At 39.7% G+C, this 26543-nt stretch overlaps 1 protein-coding gene across 13 annotated transcripts in view; it reads left to right on the forward strand.

Annotated features, from left to right (window-relative positions):
• Positions 1-25395, forward strand: part of TNRC6B (trinucleotide repeat containing adaptor 6B) — a 149899-nt gene extending 124504 nt beyond the window's left edge. For all 13 annotated transcript variants that reach the window (XM_081877569.1, XM_081877566.1, XM_081877568.1 and 10 more), the window contains 12 exons: positions 210-335; positions 1788-1919; positions 2515-2628; positions 2799-2967; positions 3360-3497; positions 4352-4528; positions 5615-5761; positions 6343-6438; positions 6764-6985; positions 9694-9764; positions 10570-10709; positions 13100-25395. In XM_081877569.1, the coding sequence (XP_081733695.1) occupies positions 210-335; positions 1788-1919; positions 2515-2628; positions 2799-2967; positions 3360-3497; positions 4352-4528; positions 5615-5761; positions 6343-6438; positions 6764-6985; positions 9694-9764; positions 10570-10709; positions 13100-13487 (1920 nt within the window). In that variant the 3' untranslated portion in view covers positions 13488-25395. The remainder of the gene's footprint in view (positions 1-209; positions 336-1787; positions 1920-2514; positions 2629-2798; positions 2968-3359; positions 3498-4351; positions 4529-5614; positions 5762-6342; positions 6439-6763; positions 6986-9693; positions 9765-10569; positions 10710-13099) is intronic.
• The last annotated feature ends 1148 nt before the right edge of the window (positions 25396-26543 follow it).

Below are 26543 nucleotides of genomic sequence, written 5' to 3' on the forward strand. Positions count from 1 at the left end.
TTTAAAATGTGTATGGCATACAATCAAACCTCTTAGAAGGGAATGTGTTTGAAAAAAATGCCAGGCAAATGAATCAAGATGAAATAAGGATGACTATCATTGGCATGTTACAAATTCTCATAGTTATATTAACCCCAGGCTGCAGCTAACATACATAAACAACTATACTCACAACCTGATTTGACTTTAGTTCATTCATTCATTTTTAGGGTGGCAATCAAGGTCTGTTTGGAAACAGCACAGCACAATCGAGAGGAATGCACCCACCAGTGCAACCGCTAAACCCTTCACCTAATATCCGGGCACAAGTGCCTCCCCAGTTTCTTTCTCCCCAGGTAACCAATTTTTAAAAGTTTCTTTGTAGATTATTTGTTATAGTCTCTTCTGTTGTTCCACATATGGAGTTGGATTTGAGGACATCTGGCGGAGGGAAGGGGCTTTAGTCCGTTTCCCAAAGCTCCATATTTTGTATGGCTCATCAGGAGCTAAAGAGCAGGTACAGTGTCTTTTTGCAGTCTTCTTTCTAATAGCATAAGCTTTTTCTTCATCTGCATTCGTTGTTTTCTGCTGTTGACTTTTTGATGTTAGAAGTATTTGGTTTCAGTTCGAAACTTGTGACAAGGGAATCCAGATGTGCCATACAAGAGTGAAAGTGCCACCCACTTCCAGTTTGTTTTAATTGGTATTTATGAGAGTGCAGTGGGGGCATGAGATTGATGGGTGCTCTTTGATGAGAGGGAGAAGTCCTTGTAGAGGGGATGTGTGACTTTGAACATAAGTAAGTTGGGTGTGGATTGCTATCTTAGAAAGTTTTCTAATAGGTGGGTAGGTGAGCTTTGTTTAATTATGGCTTTACACAAACAAGCAGTGTGCTGGTGCATGCTTCTCAAAGGTCTCTGCTTAGCTCCTCTCCTGCTTCATGTAGGGAGCAACAAACTATGATTGGTAGCCAAGATTTGGTTTTGGGGTACCACTTATAGTTCCCTTGAAGAAAACAAACCATGAGCCCAAGTCTGCATAGCAACAAGCCAAAACATGCATTTTGTTATTTCTGATGCTGCTAATTCATGTTAAATCCATAGGTAAACATCAACTGTGTTATAACATTATGTATACTGAACCAGTGGTGCCCCCACTCCTTAGTTCATCCTCAAGTGTAAAAAGGATGTAGCTGAGGAGAAGAGGGGCTAGCAAGAACCTCACTCTGTCAGAGCTCTATATAATGTTGTTGCACATTCAGAAAAAGCTCATCTTCCTCAGAGGAACAAGTTGCTCCTTCCTCCTCCTTCTTTGTGCATTGCAGTCTCTGTTATTCTCTTCTCCTTGCACCCCATTTCAAATGGTGTGGGTGGGTGTGTACATATACATGCACACATTTCTGTATGATGTACTGTTAAAGCTACTCATCCACCAGAGCCCTGCCACAAACTGAAATAGAGTATGTTAACTCCAGAATCATGTTCCATATTAAGCTCAAGCTCTTTTCTTTAAATGTACAAAATGTTTGTGCATTGTTCAAAATTTCAGCCAAACAAAAGCTAGCCAACTCAAGTAATTGATTCCTTTCTGTACTCACATATTGCTATATGTGTTTGTACCATATTCTTTATGTTCACTTTTCCTTTGTTGCATTATTTGTTGATGTTCAATTTGATTATGATTAAGATCACACACTTTCTGTTTTCAACAGAGACATCTTGCTTTTGCATACAGACCTGCTACAAATGTCTTGGTTGTTCTGTCAGTTTCTGGTTTGACTTGTGTATGCCTTTGCACTTTTTATTAAGGTTTCTGCCTCCATGCTCAAGCAATTTCCTAACAGTGGTCTGAACCCAGGTCTTTTCAACATGAATCCCCAGCTTTCTCCTCAACAGATTGCTATGTTGAGCCAACTTCCGCAGATCCCCCAATTTCAGCTTGTAAGTAACTATCCTACTACAGTAGCTGACTGAATTTTTGCATACTCCTGTGACTGTTTTTGCAGCTTTAATCTTTTTGGGAAAATGTTGTACTTCAGATCTGTGGAAATATATACTTAGTTGTTGAAAAGGCACAAATAAGTCATATGCAGTTGTGGGAAGGGGACACTTTCTAGCAATGACTTGTACTTACCTTTACAGTAAATCAAGCTTCATACTTGAAGTACTGGGCAGAGGCACACCATACATTTAAACCACATGACTTTCCCAAAGTATCCTGGGAACTGTCGTTTGTTAAGGGTGCTGGGGATCATAGCTCTGTGAGGGGGAAACTGCAGTTCCCAGGACTCTTGGCAGGTGAGTCATGTGCATTAAATGTGCATTAGATGTCCTTTAAGTGCTTGGTGTGGATCATCCCACTATTTCTAATTAGATGTAAAAGGGAAGTCTCATCCATAGTCTAAAACGTTCATGGTAAGTTTTATTATAAAAAAAAAACTTACAATGCTAGTCATATCTGCTGAACAGTGCTCATTTGCCAGCAGTTAATGCCTATAAATAAAGTCCTTCATTACCTCCTCTACTTGCCTTCCAGGCTTGTCAACTCATCCTCCAGCAACAGCAGCAGCAGCAACAACAACAACAGCAACAACTGTTACAGAGTCAAAGAAAGATTTCCCAAGTAGTACGACAACAGCAAGAACAGCAGGTACAATATTTAATCAGCAATGTATGCATGAGGTGTACAGTAAAGCCTAGCAATATACCAAGAAGATGTTATTAAAGCTTTATTATTGCTTGAAACTAATGCACTATTCAAAATATAATTACTTGTTTGTACTAAGATAAACAAATTATTCTTTATTTCATTAACTGCAGATTGCCCGTATGGTGAATGCCTTTCAGCCACAACAGAGGCAACCTGGCATGAAACATTCTCCATCCCATCCAGTTGGGCCTAAACATTTAGACAGCATAGTACCTGGTGGTCTGAATGTGAGTCTCTCAGATATACCAACCAAAGGGCAAATTCCTGGATATAGTTCAGGTAAGTACTGTAAATAGCTAAAACCCTGTGATCTGTTTTGATTTCTTAAGCGCTAAGAATCTGTGTACCAAACCCAAATACTGGATTTGTTGTTTGTGTCAGCTGAATTGCTGAATCAATCCTGCTACATAGAACTCTAGCTTCTGTTCTTCTCTGCAGAGTGTACTTCAGCGTTATGTTGACTCACTAGCTTTATTTTCAAACAGCCTTGCTTATTGCAGGATATCATGTTACAAAAAGTGTTTGTTGAAAAGCATAAGACAGCCTTGTAGTGATGAGCATTTGCATCATCTCAGCCATCTATATGGTTTAAAAAAATAATTATAAAGCAATTTAGCTTAAATCAGGGGTGGGAAATCCTTGGCCCTCAAGTTGTCATTGGTTTTTCGCAGGTTTTGGTTCGAGTGGCATGGATTATGGCATGGTAGGAGGGAAAGAAACTGGAACAGAATCTCGCTTTAAACAATGGACTTCTATGATGGATGGATTGCCATCTGTAGCTTCCCAAGATGCCAATATGCACAAAAATGGTGAGAGATTCCAGCTTACGTTATCAAAAATGATTTTACAAGGTATATTTATATTGCCACTTTTTGCCTCTAGTGAAACACTAGGACAGCAGCTTCTCCTGTATTGTTGTTTTGCTGTGAGATTGTTGTATTTTAATTGTTCTAAGCCACTGTTAGCAATGCAAATGCCTTTGGAAAGGTAATATATAAATCTGAACAAATCATAATGGGCTTTTTGTTTTTGTAACCTTTTTTTAAAAAGGCCTCTAATTTTGTATCTTGTTTTTCTTACATTATATATATATGCTATTTTCTTTCTTACTCTAGTGCAGGGGTTGCCAGTGTGATGCCCTTGGGCACCAGTTTTCCCTTCAGTATTTTCTGTAGCACCCATGAAAGGTCTTGGTAAATATCCCCTCCAAATTCCACAATGCATGAGAGACTGTTCACTCTGAAGAAGTGTGCATGCACACGAAAGCTCATACCAAGAACTGACTTAGTTGGTCTTTAAGGTGCTACTGGAAGGAATTTGTTTTGTTTTGACTATGGCAGACCAACACGGCTACCTATCTGTAACTGGCACTCAGTTCCTGTTTGCACTGGTGTGTCCTCTCCTATATGCCTCCATGGCAGCCATTTTGTCTTATGCCACACCTCCATAGCAGTCATTTTGTGACTGCCGTCCACAACACTTTCACAAAATTCCAAACATGCCCACTGGCCCTCAAAAGTTGGTGACCCTTGCTCTAGTGGCTTTATTGTTACAGTGAAACTGGTATGAATTGCCATTCTGCTTTTATGTTAGGTTTGAGCCCTGTTTCAGTTGCTACCATGATGTCCTTTTGTCAAAATAATATTTTTCCTCTTCTTTCCAGGGACGATTGTGCCCCCTGGAAAAGTACGAGGGGCATCGCCCTATAACCAATTTGATATAATCCCTGGCGACCCACTGGGCAGCCACACAGGTCCTGCTGGAGATAGTTGGTTACCTGCCAAATCTCCACCAACAAGTAAGATTGGAAGCAAATCCAGCAATGCCAGTTGGCCTCCAGGTAATTTCAGTGTGCTTGAAAACTGTTCATAAATGTTACATCCCAGCTTATAAAATAAAATTTATTACTTCTATCAATGTGTCACCGCTGTCAATGGCTTTCTATGCACAGCAGACTGGTGCTGTGCAAACATGCATTGTAAGAGGGTTTTTTTTTCAGATTTTGGACCATTTGCCTGTATGAGGTTGTGTAAAACTTGTTTCAGAGGTGTAAACTCCATTTTAAAGAAACCAGACTTCTTTGGTCTGTATAAATGACATGAACTAAGCACTTTTTTATTTTGTATAATTTATTTTTGGGGGAGGTTTAGGGTTAGGATAAAGTTGCTACACTGAACAGTAATGCCCTACTCTTGACCACTGGGACCACTTGCGAACATCCGCCTTGTCTAGAGTCCATTTCGGCGAACATCCGCAGCAAACCCGGAAGTACCGGAATGGGTTACTTCCAGTTTTGCCGCATGCGCAGAAGCGCAAAGCGCTCTGTACACAGACGCAGCGCTTTGCCCTGCGTCCTTTTTGGCTAGCAGCTGGGGCTCTGGGACGGATCCAGGCCGCAAAACGAGGTACGGCTGTACAGCAATTTATTTATTTATTTGTGAGACTTCACCAAGTGTTGTCTCTCTCCCATCATCATCATCATCATCATCACCACCACCACCCTGAATTATGAAAATAGGTGTGTTTTAAGTCTACTCTTGAATTGGCATCTTTATTGTTTGTGATTTATATTGTAATGGCAATTGGCTACAGACAATAAAAATGTGACTGATTGACTATATACACACATATAGTAGCAATATTAATTTGTATGCTTTTTAATCAGAATGTAGAATAACATTTTAATTACTATTTTTGAAAGGGTAGGAAGGAATGGAAGAGCTAATAAAGGACTATGAAACACATGTATGCCCTTAGATTCCTCTAATAACATTATCTGCACTCTCAAACTGATCTCCCAAGACCCCAGAACTAGAAACTTGACACCACACATTCTTGGACACCTCATATTTGTTGGAAGAATTTAACGACTTTTAAGTCTTGAATATTCCATTTGAAATACTGTATGATTATTGTTACGTTTCAGAGTTTCAGCCAGGAGTGCCATGGAAAGGTATTCCAAACATTGACCCTGAATCTGATCCCTATGTGACCCCAGGAAGTGTGCTGGGGGGTACAGCCACATCCCCCATTGTAGATACTGATCACCAACTTCTGCGGGACAACACCACAGGTATATTTATTACATAATACCATTTCTGTTTACCTTGCAACTGTTATAACTGGAATAACAAGTTGGATCAGCGAATACATGTTTGCTGATTATAAGTTGGGGCAGGGATACATTTGCAGGGGAGAATCAGCAAAATTGAGGGTGGTTAATCTCTCTACACAGCCAATTATTTTTCCTTATAACCTCTTCTGCCAGGCCCCTTCCCCCCCCCCCAGCCAGTCTTAGTTGCAGTTTTAGACTTAGCTAGAGGGGGAAATAGGAAAATATCTATCTGGAGGGTAAGCATTGGTGAACCAAGAGAATGAATTAAAACCCTGTTTGCACTTAACAATTTCCCCCTGGAAATGCCCCTGTCCTGTATTAATGGCAGTAGGCAAATACAAACAACCCTATTCTGCTCTGTATTCTATTCTAAAGTTTGAAGATGCAGATGTTGCTATGGTTTAATTTATGTTAAGACTAAATACATGGATCTGCAATAGGTTTCTGCCATTCATTGTCATTGCTAGAAATGTCAGTTGTCACGTAAATTCTTTATTCATCTATAATGTTTTTCTTTACCTTTCCTTATTATGCCATAGGGTCTAATTCTTCCCTCAACACCTCGCTGCCTTCACCTGGTGCCTGGCCCTACAGTGCCTCTGACAATTCCTTCACAAATGTTCATAGCACTTCAGGTATCTGGTTTCCATTCTCAATACACCTAGCTCACATTTTATATTGTAGCTAGAAAACATTGATATATTTAAGCATATATAGTAATGCTTTGTACAATAGATAGTTGCCTGGGTTTTTTCCTCAGTGTAACTTTTTTTTACGTATTAAATAACTCCCTGGTGAAGTTTTTTCAGATCCGTGTACTATATTGTCGCAAAAGCGTGTAACCTGGATCACATGCAAATATACTTCAACAGACTGTTGGCAAAAACTAAAATTATGATGATCTGTGTTATGTGTATTAACTTTCACTAATTGATTGGCTTTTCCTTTCCTCTGTTGTAGCAAAGTTCAGTGATTACAAATCAACATGGTCCCCAGATCCCATAGGACCCAATCCCCCTCATCTCTCCAACAAGTGGAGAAACAATATTTCCTCAAGAAACACTACAGGGCTACCCCGCCCACCTCCTGGTCTGAGTAATCCAAAACCATCCTCTCCCTGGAGCAGCACAGCACCCCGCTCACTCAGGGGGTGGGGGGCACAGGATTCAAGGCTTGCCTCTGGTGAGTAGAATTTCCTAGCGTTCTTATTGCTTGGCCCATGAACATGTTCCACAGCATTACTAGTCTGGATATGATAAGACCTTTAGGTGAGAGAATGTTATAATTGCTCAATGAGAGAAAAGAGAATGTTCTATCTCTCTTAAAAGGGCTATGGGATGTTTGTCAGAAACTACTGAGGGGAGATATAGCTAGACCCTTCCTGTCAGAAGAGGTCCTTGAAAGTTGACAAGGAACATGTATTGAATAATTTGTGGGTGGGGTCTCAAGAAGATATAGTTCTTCATATTGTCTGTGCAGATCCACAGACTTCATCCTCACAAAGCAGCATTTAGCACTTTCTTGAAGGGGTTTAGATGGAAAGCTAACCCCCCAACCCTCAGTGTGCACACTCAAAAAAGGTCAATGTGGCTCCCATTTTTTCTGGTCACTGCAGCAAGAGAAACTTTCACTTACCCCTGAGAGAGCATATGAGCTAGACCCTTCTTTTCCTTCACTTCATCTTTTTCACCTTTTTTTCTCTACAGTGGATTTTTTTTTTAAAAAACAACCTTTGGGCTAATTCTGCAACAGTGCATGCCTCACTCTCGAGCGGGTGCTTGTGGTGCAACTGGCACTTTTTAAGAGGTGTTCAGTTTGTGGCAGCAGACTACCTCCTTAACTTGGTGAGGTACCTTTAATGCATATGGTTCCAGCTGTCTATGTTTCACTAGGCAGACACACAAAATCACTTGTTTCAGGCACAGGGAATGTTGTTGGAGCAGGCTGTCTTTGCTTTCAGTGCCAAGGTCGGAGTCTCCAAAGCAGCATAAGCTACACAACTTTGTTCCACTTCAGTTCTGCTCATGTTGTTGGTGGCAGGGACGGTATCCTTGAACCGATAGGTCACTTGTGCTATGGAGGTCTTCCATAGCTTGCTTACTACACTGTCCTCTATGGGAACTGAATTGCCCTTTACATTGACCATGGCTGTTAACCTCTCCAGCCTTCACTTCTGCCTCTGACTCTGGACTGCTCTCTGCCACAGACTCTTTCTTGCTCACTAAGCCCTGTTTCCTCTTCAGCTTCTGACACCTCCTTCCTGTCTGCTCCCTCTGACCTCTCATCATCATCCCACCACCAATCCCTGGGCTCTGAGTCTTGGAGGCTCCCCACCTAGTTCCTCCCACCACTCAACATCCAGTCCATGACACCCAAATGTGTTTTTCTTTTCTAAACTTCAGTCCCTTCTTTTAGAGGAAAATACCAAAATCTTCCTCTGAAAAGAGATAAACTTGTACTCAATGCCTTGTGCATTAGCATTTTTTAAAGCATTTCGCTATCCCCCAGAAGGACTGAGGTCTTTGGCCACTTCTGGACCTTCAGGATGTGTCATAAGTCCAAAGACATGCAGGATGGTAACCCTTGTCAAATTCTTTTAAGTGAAAGCAAGCATCTTTCATGTCAGAGCTTGGTCCACATCCACAGACTTGGAAGATGCTTAGCCTTTCAGCCAAAACTTTGCTGTTTGCCTCACTTTGCTCTGAGTGACTGCAGCTTCTCTATAGGATGGCAAAGTTTTAGAGCTATTTAGAACTGTCATCATTGCACACTTCTGTCAGTAAGGGATTTTGATCTTCCCATAGATAGATGACTGCCTACTTATTGCATCCACTCAGACCAAGTTGCTTTTACACTTTGCGTTCACAGCATCGGGCTTCTGTATCAATGTGGCAAAGTTTCCAATACATCACCCCATGTGCTCTTTTTGATTCTGGTAGAAGTTTATGAATCTCCTGTCCTCTGGCTGAGCTTGAAACCTTATTGCAGGATTGAGGCACCTCAGCCCCAGGGGTTGAATTCTGCACTCCAGGCCTTTCTGTCTTTCCCGTGGAACTTTCCCCAGGCAGTAACCTTCACTGGTTGTGCTTAACACCCCAAATGTTTTTGCCAGGCTGCAATGTGTCCTTGAACTCTGCTAATGTCACTTGAATTTCTGGAGGGAGGATAGACAGAATTGTGTGAGTGTGTGTAGAAACTAGCTCACTGTACAAAAGCTAAAAATTTGCATTTGTTGCTTCATCCACTTTTGCCTCTGGCTTCACCCCCACTGTCATGTGGCCCTTGGAAGATTGCAGAGAAGGAAATGTCCTCCTTTGACTGAAAAAGGTTCTCCACTCCTGCCTTATTTGGGTGGCTGCTGACACGGCAGTTCAACCTAGATTCTGGGGCCAATGGCCTTGAGAACTGTCATCCACCCATCTGAGAATATGTCCTCTTTACTGTTGATTTCTGTATGTGGTCCAGCCAGGAGTCAACTCCCAGGCAAAACATCTCATCTTGTCTTCTCAGTTCTGCATTCCTGTCATGGTTTGATCCTCAGCAGCTATAGTTCCACCTGATACTGTAACTGCAAATGTCATTTTGACCTGCTCTCCGTCTCATGTTTCTTTATATAGCTGTCGCAACAGGAAATTATTGGGAAGGTAGAAGCCATACTCCTTTGAGTGTGCTCTTATCTTTTGAAAGTTCTGAATGTTACTTTGTGCAACTGCAGAATCCATATGTGTAGCTGCACCAGTGACCACTTGAACAACCCTGTCTTTCATGTTAAATGTGGCAAGTGAAATGGTTTCTATAAAGCACAGAATTCATTCTGGTTTTCTGTTTAAGATAAATTTTGAAGTAGGTCTCATCCAAATGTATCCTGCTTACTGTTTAATCATTTGCAGCCTCTACCTGGAGTGATGGTGGATCTGTTCGTCCCAGCTACTGGCTGGTTCTTCACAATCTCACTCCGCAGGTATTTCTGTCTTCTGCTTCCTTTTTATTACTGAAACAAGACTATTCTGAATTGTTGATTATTTAAAATAAATATTGTATTTATGTACCAACACAAGCTAACTAGTATGACAGTGTGTTTAGGACATGAGAGACCTACTGTAAACCACATTTTCAGCTTTTCTTTTAATTGGATTGTGAATTAATTGCAGTGCTTGTTTTAGTTAGGTAAGTAAGCAATTTTGTGAATGCAAAACATAGTGTTGTCGTTTTTTTACAAAACTCCCAGTCTTCAGGATGCTAGGCAGAATGTCTAGTTTTCTCTCTTATGTTTTCATAGCGAAACCACAGAATGTTTCCAGCACCGCAGCCAAAAACAAAGGCCTGTAAGGTTCCTTCAGCTTTTGTTTGTGTCTGCTGAGACACCATGCTTTTTCAGTACAGTCATACCTTGTGTTGCATTAGGTTCATGTTGCGTCTTTTCAGTTTGCGAACGTGGCAAACCCAGAAGTGTATACTTCGGGTTTTGCCCCGTGCACGTGCACAGAAGCATTCTGCACACTTAGCACATGTGCAGAAGCAGCGCTCTAGTTACAGACTTTTCAGGGTGCGAACGGCACCCCGGACCAGATCAAGTCCATAACTAGAGGTACCACTGTATTTTGATCTTAGTTTATTTCTCTTGTGGCATTTACAGTAATTGCCTGATATTTTTGGTTTGTATATTAACCATACTATTTCAGATATATTTACAAATGAAAATACTTACCTCCCCCCCCCCATAAACCTGCTGTTTGTCTTTGTTCTTCCAATCTGTTCTTCACAAGATTGATGGGTCAACTTTGAGGACCATCTGCATGCAGCATGGTCCACTGCTGACATTCCATCTCAACCTGACCCAAGGCACCGCCCTTATCCGATACAGCACCAAGCAGGAGGCAGCCAAAGCCCAGACTGCACTGCACATGTGAGTTACACCAACAACCTTTCCTGACCATTTGCAACCCCATTTTGTCGGTAGATGGAAGTCTTGTGTGCAAGAGGTAGCCCAGTAATGTGTTTTGTTTGCCTAGTGCCCAGATTTGAAATGGCATTAAACAGTTTTTTCCGCCACGGGCTCCTGGAGGGGGCACCATTTACACTGGGATGGCTCCTCCCATTTGGCTGGACAGGCAGGGTCAGTTAAGGATCCTTGGCTGGGGGAGGCGCCATCCCCACTTTTGCCAGACCTGCCTTGCCTCTCAAGTTGGTCAGACAGGTCTCTAATGCTGCAAGGCTCCTGACCCAGCACATTTTTTCATTCTCATTTATTTTCTTTTAGCTTGCATTTTTCCATTTCTTATTTAATTTCTTTTTCCTTGTAATTTTCTTTCTTTTAATGCCCTTCCCGCCTCTCCTTTTGCCTCCCTGACCAAGGAGGCAGACTCGGCCAGCTCTGCGGAAGAGCTCTGTATTTTTCACGAGGAGGCTCTCCCCCAGAGCCCACAGGAAGGCACCCAGGCAGCTTCTGCTGCCCCAAAGAGCTCAAATGCTCTACACAGTGAAATAGATGCTGGACAACTGATTTGCGCAGTAGTGCAACAGCAACAGTTCCCTGTCTCACAGTTTACTTGTGCGGCAGCAAAAGGAGCTTGTGTGTGCCATTTCTGGCTGGCACTGGAGTTTCTCCTTTAGTCTTCACCTTTCCCTGGACAGGGGAGCCCAGGGGAGAAGCACGGACACCAGGTATGCTAGACTAGACGGTCCGTTCTCTGATCCAACAGGGCTCTTACGCAGTATCTAGAAGGTACAGGCATATTCTGTTATCTGGCTGAACTGTTCTCACCTCCAGGCAAAGTCCATTTTGTGGCCTTCCACTAGTTTGGCAAACTGAAAAAGCAAACAAAAATATTTCAGGTAATGGTGTGCCTCTTTTTAAAAGCTAAATTAGTATTCTCTTTAAAAGCTTTTGAAATCTTTCTGTTAACTTAAAATATTTTAATAAGGATCTCAAAAGGATGTTCAATTAGTATTCTCATTACTGTATCCAATTACATTTCAGTTTGGTTAACTATTTGAGTGAGAATAGAGAAGAGATTAGATAAGTCAAAGCTTTGATTATGACCTGATTGAGGCATGGCAAAGCATAGTTTGTTGTTACTTACTTGAACTACAGCAAGCCTCAGATTTATATGCTCCCTCTGCTCTTCCTTCTCTCTACTTTGAATGGGAAGGGGCAAGGGAAATTTAAAGCTCTGTCACTTTTTGAAAAAACTGCAGCTTCCATTTTCATCTGAACACAGGAAATTGGTTTATTTAACCGTAGTTAATTAATTAATAAACTAGTATATCAAAGCACCATTTGATCCTGGTTTGATAAAATCAAATCTTGGTTTCCCATATGTAAATAAAAAGGGAAGCATTTGGAAGAGGCATGGTTGTAGTTTAGTTCAGTTACCCCAGGTGGATGAGATCTGGCTATACACCTCTGAAGTTTCACGTTTGCACTTCATCTATTCTGGGCAGACATGTTCTTTACTAGTTTTTCCTTGTCTTCTGTGCTCTTTTGCCCTGTGCGCATGAGTTTCAGCTTAATTTGTTTCTTCTCCCCTCACTCTGGGGAAGAGGGCTGTCTGCTGGGGTAGGGGCCACCACTAGCAGCTGGATGGTAACAGCTCAACAGGATGCTTGCGCTGCCTCTCCCCTCAGGGAGTTTTGAAGGATTATGTGAGAAGCATGGAATTTATGTTTCTTGCCTGTAAGTGGCTTTCTTAACCAAAAATTGTGGATGGTATATCCATGCTTGTATTCATCCTGAAAGAAGAAATATTTTTGGTGCATGTTTCATGACAGCATTTACATTTGCAGTTTGTTTGTTTTTTGTACACGAAGAACATGCAAATTTTGTTGCTACCATAAGTTTGTGGGCTCTTGGGGAAAGCAGTGGACTTGCACATTTGTGAGGTGACCATGACTCTGCTTGCAATGGGCTACAAACTGGGTCTTACTTGCCTTGCAAAAGTACGCTAATATTTGGACAAATGTTAGGGCCCCAGTATGAATATTTGCGACTCTTACCAATATTCTCAGAAATCTCGTTTGTATATCAGCTTCCAAATTTGGAAAAACTTTTGCAAAAATATGCATACATGCTTAAACCATTTTTTTTCTTTTAAAGTAAAAGAAAACAATATTAATTCTGAAAAACAAATGTAGTAAGGATGGGGGCACTATATAAATACTGTTCTGCCGCTCATACTAATTTTCTTTGTTGAACTATATATTCTTTGCAATGTTAAACTGTGGATTTGGCTCATGTTTCTGGGATATATTTTCCTGTTAACTTTTGTTTCTGTTCATTCTACCCTATTTTTTTAGGTGTGTTTTGGGAAACACTACCATCTTGGCTGAGTTTGCCACAGACGAGGAGGTTAGTCGCTTTCTGGCACAAGCTCAGCCTTCTACACCTGCAGCAACACCCAGCACACCTGCAGCAGGCTGGCAGTCTCTAGAGACAGGACAGAATCAGACAGATCCAGTGGGACCTGCTTTGAATCTTTTTGGTGGGTCAACAGGGCTTGGGCAGTGGAGCAGCGGTGGTGGCAGCAGCAGTGGGGGTGACCTTGCTGGTGCTTCATTATGGGCCTCCCCAAATTACTCTTCAAGCTTGTGGGGGGTTCAGAGTGTAGAAGATCCCCACAGGATGGGAAGCCCTGCTCCCTTACTACCTGGAGACCTTCTAGGCGGAGGGTCGGATTCAATCTGAACTTAAAACTTTCAACTCTGACCTCGTGACCTTTTTTGGAACAGCAGCAGCACTAACTTGACCTTTTCTTTTTTTTCAACTTGCAATAAATACATTTTAAAAGGAAAAAAGAAAATGGAGAGAGAAAAAAAGGTGGGTCATTGACAGGACTGTCTGAGCACATAGTTGCCTCCCTTATAACTTCAGTTTTTTCGTTTGGAATATGAATCCAAAAAGAGAACATATCACTCTTGAAATACTTGAATCATGAACGCCAACTTAGAAAGACAATGTGAAGCAAGTACACATACCATTCAAATCTAAACACAAAAATTTAAAAAAATTAGTTTCTAGTTTTTCACTTTTTCATGTTATACGGAAGTTGTTGCTACGAAACATATATACTGAAAAATAGCTTTTTAACTTTGTTTGCACTGGGTGTGTTTCCGTCCTTAGGTCTACTATGTCGGGAAGGGGCAGGGTTCAAAAGAATTGGGGGTGGGGTGGGAGGGGAAGACTTGACGGAGCCTCACTTTAAAAAACAAAAAAAGGAAAAAAAACACTTTGTGATTGGCTGGTTGATATATACCAGTATGTTCTGGCACATGTAACTGCCCCGTGTGTGTGTTTCTGTGAGAGCGTGTATGTGAGCATGATTGTGTGCGTGTGTGCGCATTTTTGTCTTGGAAAGCTGCATTGCTGTTGGTCAGCAACCTACCTGGCTAGACTCTTAAACTGAATAATGATGGTGCCTATGACTGGTGCAAAATCAAATTGACCTGTGTTAAAATCTGTCGGTGGTATTTTTATTTTAGCAGGGTATTCAGCGCAGTACAGATCTTGTTCTGACCCTGTCATAGAGCAAAACACTGCCATATCCTAAGGATTTGGTGAGAGGGGTGCCAGTGTGGGAGTTCAGGGTTTTGATGGTGGGGAGGGGGGTGATCTGTTTTGCCTAGAAGTGTATTTGTGTCTCTAATGAGACTTTTTGAGTGAACCCAAGCTTACTTTTTATGACAAGGCCTTTCACCTTTTGGGGGACACCAGGGGGTAATGGGCATCACATTTCTTTGTGACAAAGACCTATGTAATAGTTGAAGCTTCTGCAGTCCTTAAGAACCAAATCCTGTAGCTATTCCCCAAGTCTGCATACTAAGGTTCTTATCCTTTCATGGAAAATCCACCAAAATTCAGGCCTAACTGTATTTTCTTAAGTGGTCTGCTGTTTGTGACAAAACTAAAATGTCAGTAGTTTGCTGGCCTATCTTGTATTGTGAAAGCACATGCAGCAACTTTTGTTCTCCTTTCTCCATAGTGAGCGTTACCTGTGCCAGGCCTAGGTGTATTACAGCACCAGACCATCACTGACAGAAACGTTTACTTACGAATGTTCTTAAACCAGTGTGTACTTTGAGCATTTTTTCTCTGTGTATTTCCTGTGTATGTCTTGCTTAGGCTTTGCTTAGGCAGGCATATAACTAGCAAAGACTTCTTTTGTTTATAAAGTATTGCACCTTTATTATTTTTACTTTTCCCTGTACTGTTGCTTTTTATTGTCGGTATTTAAAGAAAGGTTGTATGTTGTTGATGTTGATGTTGTTGATGTTGTTGTTGTTTTATTTTTTTAAACAACAGTGTAGTAGTACTCTGGGCAGGATAGGGGAGACCTATACTTAATTCAGAAGATAGCCAGTGTGTGCACTGGGACAGAATTGCTTGTTGTGAAGAAAGCCGTAGCAAACATTGCCTTTACACAAAGCAATTTTGAAGATGGGCAGACAGGATAAGAACAGGGAGAAGGAGGCATTATTCTTTGAAGTGTTAGAACTTAGCTCTGGATTTTTGCTAGCTCTGCATTATACTGAATAACAAAAGTGCTGCAATATTCTGTACCAGCAAATACCTACATAACTCCGGTACTTGGAAGTAGCAGATCATAATGTACAGGATCACAACAGAAGATTCTTTCTCCTTCAGCAGTTTCATTTTTAAAAAAAAAAAAATCAGTGGTGTCTGCTATATAAGTATTGATAGCAAAATTAAAGCAAAAAAATTCCTCACATTTATGTAGAAAGGGAGGAGTTGTGAATTCTGTACATGAACTCGGTTTCACAGGAAGACTAAATAAGGGGATTACTGCATTTACATCTGCCTGTTATTTTGCTGTGAAGTTGAGTGGTAAACATAGACAGGTGTTGCGTATTTAACCTTCAGAATCTGCAGCATATGTGGATCTTTTAAGTGTTTCCCTATTTCTCCCTTTGTCATTGTATCTTGTAAGTTGAAGCAAAATGTCCCCCCCCCATTCCTGCCAGTTAAGTTTCCCTTGCAGCCCCTACACATGCCTGCTCCTAAAACAGCTGTATTTGTCTCTGGGGCCTCAGTGTTGAAAGCATGCAGGACAAACTATAATAAAAAAAAGCTCTGAGCTGGGAGGACATCGGAATACTGCACCTCATGGCCTAGAAAACAGCTATGTGCTCCAATATGTGACTTGACACACAAGCAGGTTCACTACTGTGTTATCACTCTCTCCCAACCTGCCCTACGGTCCCTTTGCCTGCACTTTGGATTTGTTGAGTTCATTACGATGCTACGGTGAAAGCCGGGTGCTAGAGCCCCTCTTGTTTACAAGACATAATGAGGGATATGACATATTTAAAAAATGAAAAGCTAAAATGTTCTTCCATCACAAGCTTAAAGGGAAAAAATTAAAAACTTTTTAAAAAAAGACCAAAAAGTGCGTGTGCATATATAAATATATATATATATAAGATGAAGACTAACTCTGGGAGCATTTAACAGTGTTTTTGTGTTTTAACATTTATTTTCCTGCTTTAAATTTGCAAGCATTCTCAGGAATTCTAGGGTAGGAAGCCAGTTTTTGAAGATGGTTTATTTAACCTTTACCTTATCCTAGATAGATGGTTGTTTCTTTCGTAAACTTTTACAAGTTCCTGAATCTTCAAAAAGTTTAAAAGTTTTTTTCTTTACAAAAAGCAAAAAACTTGAAAAACAAAATCTAGCTAATACAAACTCCAATTGTCAGAACTGGGGATCAAAAAAAATTTAAAGTACAAATTGATTACAAAAGAATTCTCAGTAGCAGCAACACAAATTCATTGTATTCTTAAAAGTCCAAGTTGTGAAAAGATTTATACTTTTAGAGCTTAGTCTCAAGTGGAAGCGCATGTGCAGATGAGTGGGGGAGAGGATTGCATATGAATGAAAGTATAATCATCTAGTTGTTTCACAGTGAACATAAAATCTTCCTCCAAGCACCGTTTTAAAATAAACAGTTAAAAAAAGAGTACAAAAATGCATTTTGATTTGACTAAATCAGTCAACCACAGTTAAGAAGAATTGCTGGGAGTACAGGATGGTGCTTCTTGAAACCACTTTTAGATTGACAGTGCTTCAGAGAAGCAAAATCTTTATTGTGACCCAGTAATGGAGCTGTTTTAACTTTTACTAATTTTAAAACAGAAAATAGGGAAAGAAGAATGTGGGAGAAATCAGTGAAGTGTACCTGGGAAAAATGGCTTGGTGTATTTTAATCATTTTGAAGATTTTTTTGTTTGTTTGCTTTTTCCATTTATCAACCAGAGATCTGTAAATGAGAAATTTTGGGAAGTGGGTTGGAGGTAAGATATATTAACTGCTGCTGCCAGCTACTGGGACTCCCATTCTTAAGAACCAGTTTACTGCAGCTTTTTCCTGGGATGGATAGCTCAGAGCTTCCAGCACAAAGAGAGAAGGACTTAATGTGCTTGAAGCATTTTTGTTAGAATGAAAATAACAAGCCGCTTTAGTGCCTTTGTAATACATCCTTGCATCCTACAAAAGACATATGCAGTCTAGTCACTCCAAGGAAACAAATGAACCCATTTTTCTAAAACAAAAAGCATTTCTCTTGAGCATGCTGAATAGAAGCCTCAAAGGCCTGCCGTGCAAAGAGTTACATATAAAATAACATACATGTAAACATTTTTCTTTGAAATCTAAGGGCAATTTTCATGCATTACTAATTTCTTGTTTTGAACTACTCTTCAAATAGAAGTGTGAAGTAATGCTTGGTTTTCTGTGACATCAGTTGTGTGTTCTCTAGTTGTGTGTTGCGTTGTTTCCCAAATTGCACCTTGAAAAAAATGCATCAACTGATTCCTAGTGTGATAGGCCAGTGAGAGGAGCCCCCTTTTGTTTTTTTAAAGGAAGTTATTTATCTGAATGCTTTATCAGAGGCTTTGACTTATTTCCCCCTATAATATTTTTTAAGTGGAAAATTACAAAAGCCTGTTACTTGGCTGACAACTGCTGAAGAAGGTAGAAAGGTAAATGTATAACTGTCATATTTAAAGCATCCTTTACCTCTCAACATTTCAACCTATGCATACTGAAGTTTGTCATATTTTTGAAGAAGTGAACTAAAATATCAATCTTGGCAACCTTCCATCCCTGATGAATACCTGGAATGTTTAATCAGCCCTTTGGACCATAGCAATACAGGTTTCCAAACACCTTTTCTGTTTTGAATCTGCTATGTTCTCTGGCCAGTGAGGATGATACTTTTGGGAACTAAGCACTAAACTATACTTGAGAAAATGTTTTCTGCAGTTGTTTTGTGGGTGGTGTTACTATATTTTCATGTACGTTCTACACACACACACAAAAAGGCAAGAGGTCTCATGGGGTGTTGGAGACCTCTTCAGATTGCCAGAGCACCCTGCGCAGCTTGAAGCCACGTGTCAAATTTTTCGTTTTATAAAGTTGCTCCTTCCATGAAAAGGAGAAACAGTCCATATCAATGTTTTGTCCTCCTTTTTAGTTGTATATTTTAAATGCACATGCCCAACTTAAAAAATAGCCCTATTTTGGTTCTATTCACTCTTTTAATATATGGCCTATATGAACCTACTGCCAGAACCAGCATCTAATTGGATGGGTCTTGCAATAACACCTTTCCTATAATAGTACTATTCCCAGAAAGCTGCTTATTATGACATGCCGAACCATTCTGAGAAGGTTGCAGTCTTTTCCAGTGCACCCGTATAAAGGGGATAGAGTGAGCTTTTCCTTCACTCTTGGGTTCCCTTTGTAAAGGAATATGTTAAAAGCATGTTTTCCCTCTGCCACTTAGCCAAAGCAAAACTCTTCACCTTATCTTTGAAAATTTTAAAAATAAATTACTGAATATAAATAAACAGACATTTCCTGTTTGATTTTCAATGCAGGCATTTGAATTGGCAAGTGTAACAAGTATTAACACCTCTTTCTATTCTGTCCTCCACTGCCATGGCAAATGTTACCCGATCTTCACTGTCATCCAAATAGTAGTGTTCAAATCACTCACCTTTATTTTTTTATAGTATTGGCTAACTGAGATACTCTGTTCTCCCCTGAGAAGGTTCTGTTTAGTTTAGCTGTATTGTTCCTTCATTATAAATATTCAACAGCAAAAACACTCTCCATATAATACAAATGCTACCCAAAATGCAGTTAAAATGATGCATTCTGAAATGAATACATGTTTTCCGAGGCATGCATTGATTGGAGCAATACTGACTGAAGGAAGATGGATAAAATCTATATTACTGGTTTCCTTAATTTTCCACAAAGCTACAGCTGTTCATTTGAATGCTGATTAGTCTCCGTGTTATGATATGCTAATGATATTGGGAGCATTATGTAGATGGATGATTTGGTAGTAACAGTTACACCTGTTGAATACAAGGCTTAATCAGCAAAGATGTAATGTTGTTTATTCTTTATTCCAATAATATTTTGCAGATTTTCCTACTGTTGCAATCCCTCTCAAAGGTTTAAAACTTTGCTGATTTTTAAAAAGTATATATTGACTCTGATCCATACAATTTGGTCATACAGTTGTTGATCTGTTATGAATTAGTAAATTTCTAAGAAAATTCTGTAGTGCTCTTAAGGATGGGTGAAAGGAGTAAAACAAACAAATTTTGTGCTGAAGATAGCTTTTATCCTCCTTCAGAACATTGCTAAAATGTATACAAACAGTCGCCAAATTAAAAGGATTATTCCCCTCTTATGCTACAATAGGGAACAAAATTCTAACCTGATCTTCTGGCTGTCAGGCCTCATCAGATGCTAGCAGTTGTCAGACTAACCTAAGTGCCCTTAACTGTTCTCCATGGCCATGTCAGATACAGATAAGCAGTTTCACATGGCTAAGAGGATATTTAACAGGCATCATAGACGTTACCAAATGTGTGATATGGAACAGTGTCAACATACCTGCTTCTTAAGTTTGTGCAGTATGGCATATTTTTACAAATTTCTCAGAGACATGGGCCATAGAAGGATCAAAAGAATCAACCTCAACTAAGAGCCAGTTTCTTCATGTACTTGGCAGTGGTGATAGCTAGAGTTATATACCCTTGTCTTTTTTAAAAATGCATTTTTTTTAGCCATAGAGTTTTAATGTGTTTTTACTTGAGCCTGACAACCATCCATTTTAACACAAATCCAGGTTATTGAAGTTAAAGCATTGTGCCAGGCAGCCTGTGGGTATATTTTGACATATGATTAGCTGTCCATGGAGCAAAATAAGAATATGGAGAAATGTTCCATGGGTAAACAACACAGTTGGACAGTGTCGAGCAAGAAGTGGTGTGTTTTTTTTAAGCGCTTAGTGCCTCATCTTAGGTAATAGTATGCCAGTTAATGCATTCAAAGAACTAAAGTTCCTCATTTCTTACCATGTTTTAATCAGAGAAAATAAATGCATATTGTCTTTCTGTATTAGAAAATGCAGCGGTTAATTGAGTCCTCCTTATAAAGATTGCTTTGCTTGCTGGATAATAATTTTTGTGGCATGGTTGTGAATATCAAGTGCTTTTCTTCTCCTTCCTTATCCCAGCCAGACTGGCTCACCCTCCTTTTATATTAAGTGCTGAGTGCTTTGAAGTTTGGGTGGGAAGGGGCAGGGAATAAAGGAAATAAAGGGAGCCAAGTTAGAGCAGCCTTACTTTAGGGAGTAGCCTTACAACAGAGCTTTATAGTGAGGGTGTGCTGTATTCCAAATTGTGTAAGCCAAAAATGAAAAAAAAAATCATTTATGCAAAAAGAGGCGTTAACTTCTTAACATAATATGTACCTTCTGAAGGTAGAATAGGGTCTCATGAAGTGATACATTGTGATGCTTCTTGCTGGGTCAGTAGGTATGGGATTTGGGATATAAGCGCTTAACATTCCCTTGTGGGTTTTTTTAGGGTTGTGTTTTGTTTTTAGTTTTGAACAAGCAGTAAGTTAAATGTGGTATCTCTGAATGTGCCTTTGTGAGTATGTGACTGTCAGTCCGAGAAGACTACTTGGGCTTGACAGGGGGAGATGATAGTCAGTTTATTCTCTCTAAAGGTCAAATGCAAAGATTCCAGCCTGCTGGTACCTTTTGACAAACAGTGTCTTTTGGGGCTGGTCTCTAAGCTGCGCAGTATGCAGTTGTGTGTGGCAGATGCATCCAGGTGTGGATGGGTTGTAATTCACATGTTGACATTTTTAGGCTAGTGCTCCGTTGCTGGTTGAATTCGTATATGTATTATGTACCTATTACATTTGTGTATGTGGCTTGCTTTAACTTTTTTTTTTTTAAGCACTGGAAAATGAAACGCAGTGATGTTTGAGACACATTTATGCATGTAGAGAAGAAGGTATTTTGTAGCTTCTGCCATTCTTGGGTGTAGGCACACTTTTGCCCTCTTATCAGTGTCCTGATAATAGAAGAAAAAAAATCTACCCTATAACTTCTAGCACACTTATTGTTGCCATTTAAATGAACAGGGTATTACACAAGAAAATAAGATGTTTTTGAAATGGTGAGGAAGAAGTGTTGTTTTTTAATCAAAAAGTAATTCTTTGTTTCTTTGAAGCTGTTTGTAGCTAAACATGGGAATCTGCAGTGTCTACTTTCATTTGTTTTTTTCATATATATTCCACCTCTTCTTCTCCCCACCTCAAATGCAAGGTGTACAAAATCAAGAGCTGCTGTAGCACCTCTCAGCAACCTTCCCAAATGAAAGCTCTAGCAGGCTCTCTTCATCTCCATTCAGGAAGACAAAGGGAGGAGAGATGCTGCAGCTTTCTTGCTTCGCTCTCATTCCTCTCTAATGGCCTTGAAATGTATTATTATGCAAATGTGAATTTTGATACTGAACTTTAAGAAGAGGTTGTTTCTTTTTCAAACAAAAAAAAGGTCCCATATGTGGTCAGCATTGCTTCTTTTTCTTGTAAGTGAATTGTAAACTATGCATTCAGCAAGAGATGGTTTGGGGGAGGAAAAGAGAGTCCTGCGAAACTGTTGAAAATGTTTCTGTGTCCATTGAATTCCAACACTGATGTAGGAGGAAAGAGGTTCATGTCATGGGAGGACTTAATGGAACCCATCTCTTCAGAGAAGTTGACTTATTTGATTGCCAGGCAGATTTGTTTTTGGAGGAAATTAAAATCAACTTCAGAAATGAAGTAAGGTCTGCCTGTTTCACAGGACTGTGCTTTCTTGCCATGCAGTGTTAGACCAGGATCAGCAGCATGACACAAAACAGCCCAAGGAGAGAATTTATCTACATAGCACCTCCTCCATTTGTTCAACCTCAGGAAATGGCACCTCATGCACTGTCTTTAAGGATTTACTCTACAACTTGTTCTCCTTTACAACTGCCCTTGTTCCTCAGGAGAATTACAATGTGGCTTTTCCTTGCATGCATTTCCAAAACTCTGTCCTAAAAGTTTCTACCAATTCCCATCGCAGATGAAACATAAAATAGCAATGCCAGCTTGGAACTGCTGTAGAATATATACTGCACTGGCATTAGTCATTTCCTTGTCTTCTAATGTTCATCAGAACTTTTCAAGGAAGACGGCATGCTAGTCACCATCTGTGACTTCTTTGAGCTAATACTACCACTAATAAAATGGAGGCGAGTGATAGAGACTAGAAGAGGAAATTTATATGGATGCTTTTGCTGGCAAGAAGCTGCTTTGAAAGGAGAAAGATTTCACTTCCTTACTTTCCGAATGTAGAGGCTGCTTCCCATGTTAATGGAGGTGTGTTTCCTTTTACAAGTCTCCCTTGGGTGTTGTGAACTGTGGTATCTGCCTCATTTCACCTTGGCATCACCATAGCCAAGAAATTCTCCTACCTATAATTCAGTGTTTTTTTTTTCTCACACAGCAATTTTTTGTTGGTGTTCACAGTACTGTAATGAATAATAAATAGCCTTGACCGCTCATTCTCACATGCATACTTGCCTTGCAGATCTGATCTTATCAGGATTCTTATCTGGTAGATTGCCTTTTTTGTTGTTGTTTGTTGAAGGGGAAAAGTTTCCAGCTCTTTGTCTCAAAATACCTCGTGGCGCATATTTACCTTTAGTGTAACTGGCCTTGTATATTCTCTTTCATACTTAGTGAGATTATACTGTTCCTACATTTGTCCTAGTGGTTTGAAGACTGGATCATGAGGCTGAAACTCCTGAGTTCTAATCCTGGCCTTTACTCTTCCCTCTTTTTGCCTTAGGCAAGAGTCATTTAACCTTTGCCTCAGTTTCCCCATCTGTAAAATGGGGATAATAATACTTACCTACCTCACAGGGGTTTTGTGAGGATTGACTACAGGTTTTTGTGAAGTGCTTCAAAGAAAAAGTACTTTTTCTAAGTATTATTATATGGAGGTGTAACTAGCAGGCTACCTCCTTTCCCAGTCTTAGACGTACATCTCAGGGATGTGCAAAGAGGAAATAGGAGAGGAAACAGTGTATTTTATTTTTTACTTGTTAAGCCATCAAATACTTTAAACTACTTTTAACAAGAAGGAAGCAGCTAAAGAGCTGAACTATTCACAAATCTCCCTCAAGTTCCACATATAGCATACAGAAAAGCCAGTCTTTTAACAGACACATTTTAAAAATAAAGTACACTTCCTCTTGAATTGGAATTTGTAAAGTTTGCCATCTTTTGTATGTCCCCTTTTAATTAGACATGGACTTTTTTGTTAGATTAACAATGGCAGCACATCTGCTGCATTTGGGAAAGGAGACATTGCTGTGTAGTTTATATGAGTTCTGTAAAATGACAATGTTTGTCAAGTAGTTGGCTTAAAGATGGGGACACTATCCAAACTTGCTTTCCTGTTTGTGTGTTAAACATATGCTGCCTCATTCCCAATATACACAAGCCATTGTATGCCAATAAAACATAGAAACACAGTAATGTTCATTAATAAGAGCTGCTTGTGAATATGCCTTACAGCCTTCTCAAAATCTTTGGGAGGAGGGGTGGAATAAGAGGTTTGGGGTAAATTCCATAGTTAGGGAGTCTTTGCTACTTCCTCCCTTTTCTGATCTATTATGGACACCATTCTCTCTTCAATCTTAGACGTGCATCTCAGGGATGTGCATATTGAGCCCAGCATTCGGATCTTGGAAAACCTAAGATTTGGTTCCATTCTATATTTGAAGTCTCCATATTGGACACTCCCTTAATCTTTTTCATCCTTTACTCCCCAAGGAGCAGCTCTGTCCACAACTGTTAGGTGATTAAAAGTTCTACGGTGATCAAATTCAACATGATGCAGGTGTATTTGTATCTGTATCTCTCTGTTTGTTTTTGTGTGTGTGTGTAGATACATGCATACATATACGAATGCTCACTCAAGATTCCACCTTCCACTAGTTGGGGCAAGAAAACTGAAGTGCAGATCACCTAACAAAAACAAACAGCAGCTTTGCTCTGCTAATACATATGCACTGCTTTCTTTAAAACAAACTTTTTTTTTTTTTGAGGGAGGGATGAAAAAAGCAGTGGAGTTTAGAACTACTTTAGCATCCACTGGTTAGACAGAGACTTGAAATGCTGCTTTAATTTCAGAGCTCCTATGGGGCTATGTTTACAAAGAACTGATCAGGAAAATGACCAATTGTGGATATCCAACTTAGTGAATTATGCTTCATTTCTGGTGAGCAAGCCATGTAGTGGAAAATGTCTTAACGGAAAATGAAAGAAGTTTAACTCCACCTAGCCTTATTTGTGAAGTAAACAATATTTTATGTCCAAAACATCTTGATTAGAAAAGGCAGCTTTTCTACTTTGCACATAAATAGGTAATACGAAGGTACAGCTGAAATGCTATTGCCTGAAACACTGTCCCTTCCCCCAAGCAGGCATAATAGTGGATACATGTATTGAGGCTCTTTGCAAAGATACCTATTAGTATTTTTTCCTTATACTTGAAATAACGTACCCATCTCTATTTGTCAGTTGGGCATCCAAGAAGGGTGGAATAGTGGAAAATAGGAAAAGGCACAATATGTTTTCATGCTAGAGTTTGCTTAGTTCTCTCCCCTCCCCCCTAGTGCTTTTATTTCAGCTTACTTTCTATCCTAGGAATTCACATGGACACAGAAACACAGCACTTCATGTGCTCTTGCATGGCATGCTGCCCTCCCCTTCTCCCTCTCTTCTCTATTTTTATTTTAGTATAGTGGTACTTAAAATCACTGTTTCACTTAAAAAGACAATAAAATGTTTAAACTCTACTAATGTACAAATAAGCTGAAATGTTGCATTTATGTGTATTTTGCCATAGCAGGTACTGTATTTCTCATGCTGGATTTCAAACCAACAAAAGGGTGATGTTTTATTGGAGTGTGACAAGTTGAGAGTAATAAGGAATTAAGTCGTCGTCATTTCATTGAAATTGAGAGATGGTGTAATACATATTACGTTTTCTGAAGGTTTTTGTTTTTGTTTTGCTTTTAAGCAGCTTTTGTTTTTATTTTGTTTTTGTTTTTTAAGATATGATTGTATTATGTGCAACTCAGTTGCTTACATTATAACTACAAAATATTTTTGGGTTCCTGGAAAAAGAAAGACTAATAAATGTGTTTGGCTGCTAAGCATTTAATCCTGTGACTCCTTGTCAATTTATTTTTGTTTGTTGATTTGGTCTATAAAATGCAGTTGTTAACTATAATTTATTGGCTGTGCATTTTCCTTTCAGGAATTCATACTCACTATTTACACAGTCTTGCAGCAATAAATTGATAGTTGATTATTTTTATCTTTAGTATCTCCTCAGTCATGTAAATAATTGTGCACACACATTTTTCCTAGGTTTGGAGGCAGCTATTTTTATTGAGAAATGGCATCTTGGCTTATCACAATAGCACATTGTTATTCTGGTATCAGAAATTCAAGGGTTCTAGAATCTGATTGAGCTTTACTGGATACCAAGGAAACCAGACAGATGGACAGTTTTCAAACCTACTTGTCAACTCTCAGATATCTGTACAGGCTGGGCAAACTACAAGCATTATTTAGCAGGAAGATGTGAATCCCCTTAATATCTTTGTTTGTTCTATATTGGAGAGGAGAGCTCAAATCCATACTGGAATCGAAATGAACTGGGAATTCAGCAACGCCCAAAATAACTTACATTAGCTATGTGAGAGCTCCCAAGGTGGCTAGATAAGCCGCTTCTCCCACTGTCCATGCCACCCACGCTGAATATATTATTCTTGATGGTACATCATAGTATATTCAGGGTACCATATGGGTTATCATCTCCCTGGTTCTTCAACACAATACACATTGAACATGACAATGGTTGCTTATAACAAAATTATAAAAGGGTTGCATTTCGAAACACTGCTCAAAGCAAGCTATTATTCACCACTGAGGGAAAGCATGCAAAGCTAGTGTGATATAGTTGCTAGAGTCTAATATAAACCTGCACTCTGATGTGACACTCATTAGGTACTCCTGAGCAAGTCAGATCTGTGACAGCAAAAATTGTTGCTTTAATCTCCTTGGAGAAACAAAAGGTTACAAATCTTATATGACCTTGTTATGTCAACAACAGATTCATCATAAGTGATGTCAGTTGTCAAGGAATGGCCACATCATGAACAGCACACTTTCATAGCCCTGGAAACAAAATTACCTAAGATTCAAAATTATAGATACTGTACTGAACTTGCTGAATCCTTGAAAATAACTGGCTTATAAAATCACGGGAATCAAAAGTGCAACAGATTTGCAAAGAGACTGTTA

The sequence above is a fragment of the Podarcis erhardii genome (genome assembly GCF_964252035.2).
Source record: "Podarcis erhardii genome assembly, chromosome: 10".
Lineage (NCBI taxonomy): Eukaryota > Metazoa > Chordata > Lepidosauria > Squamata > Lacertidae > Podarcis > Podarcis erhardii.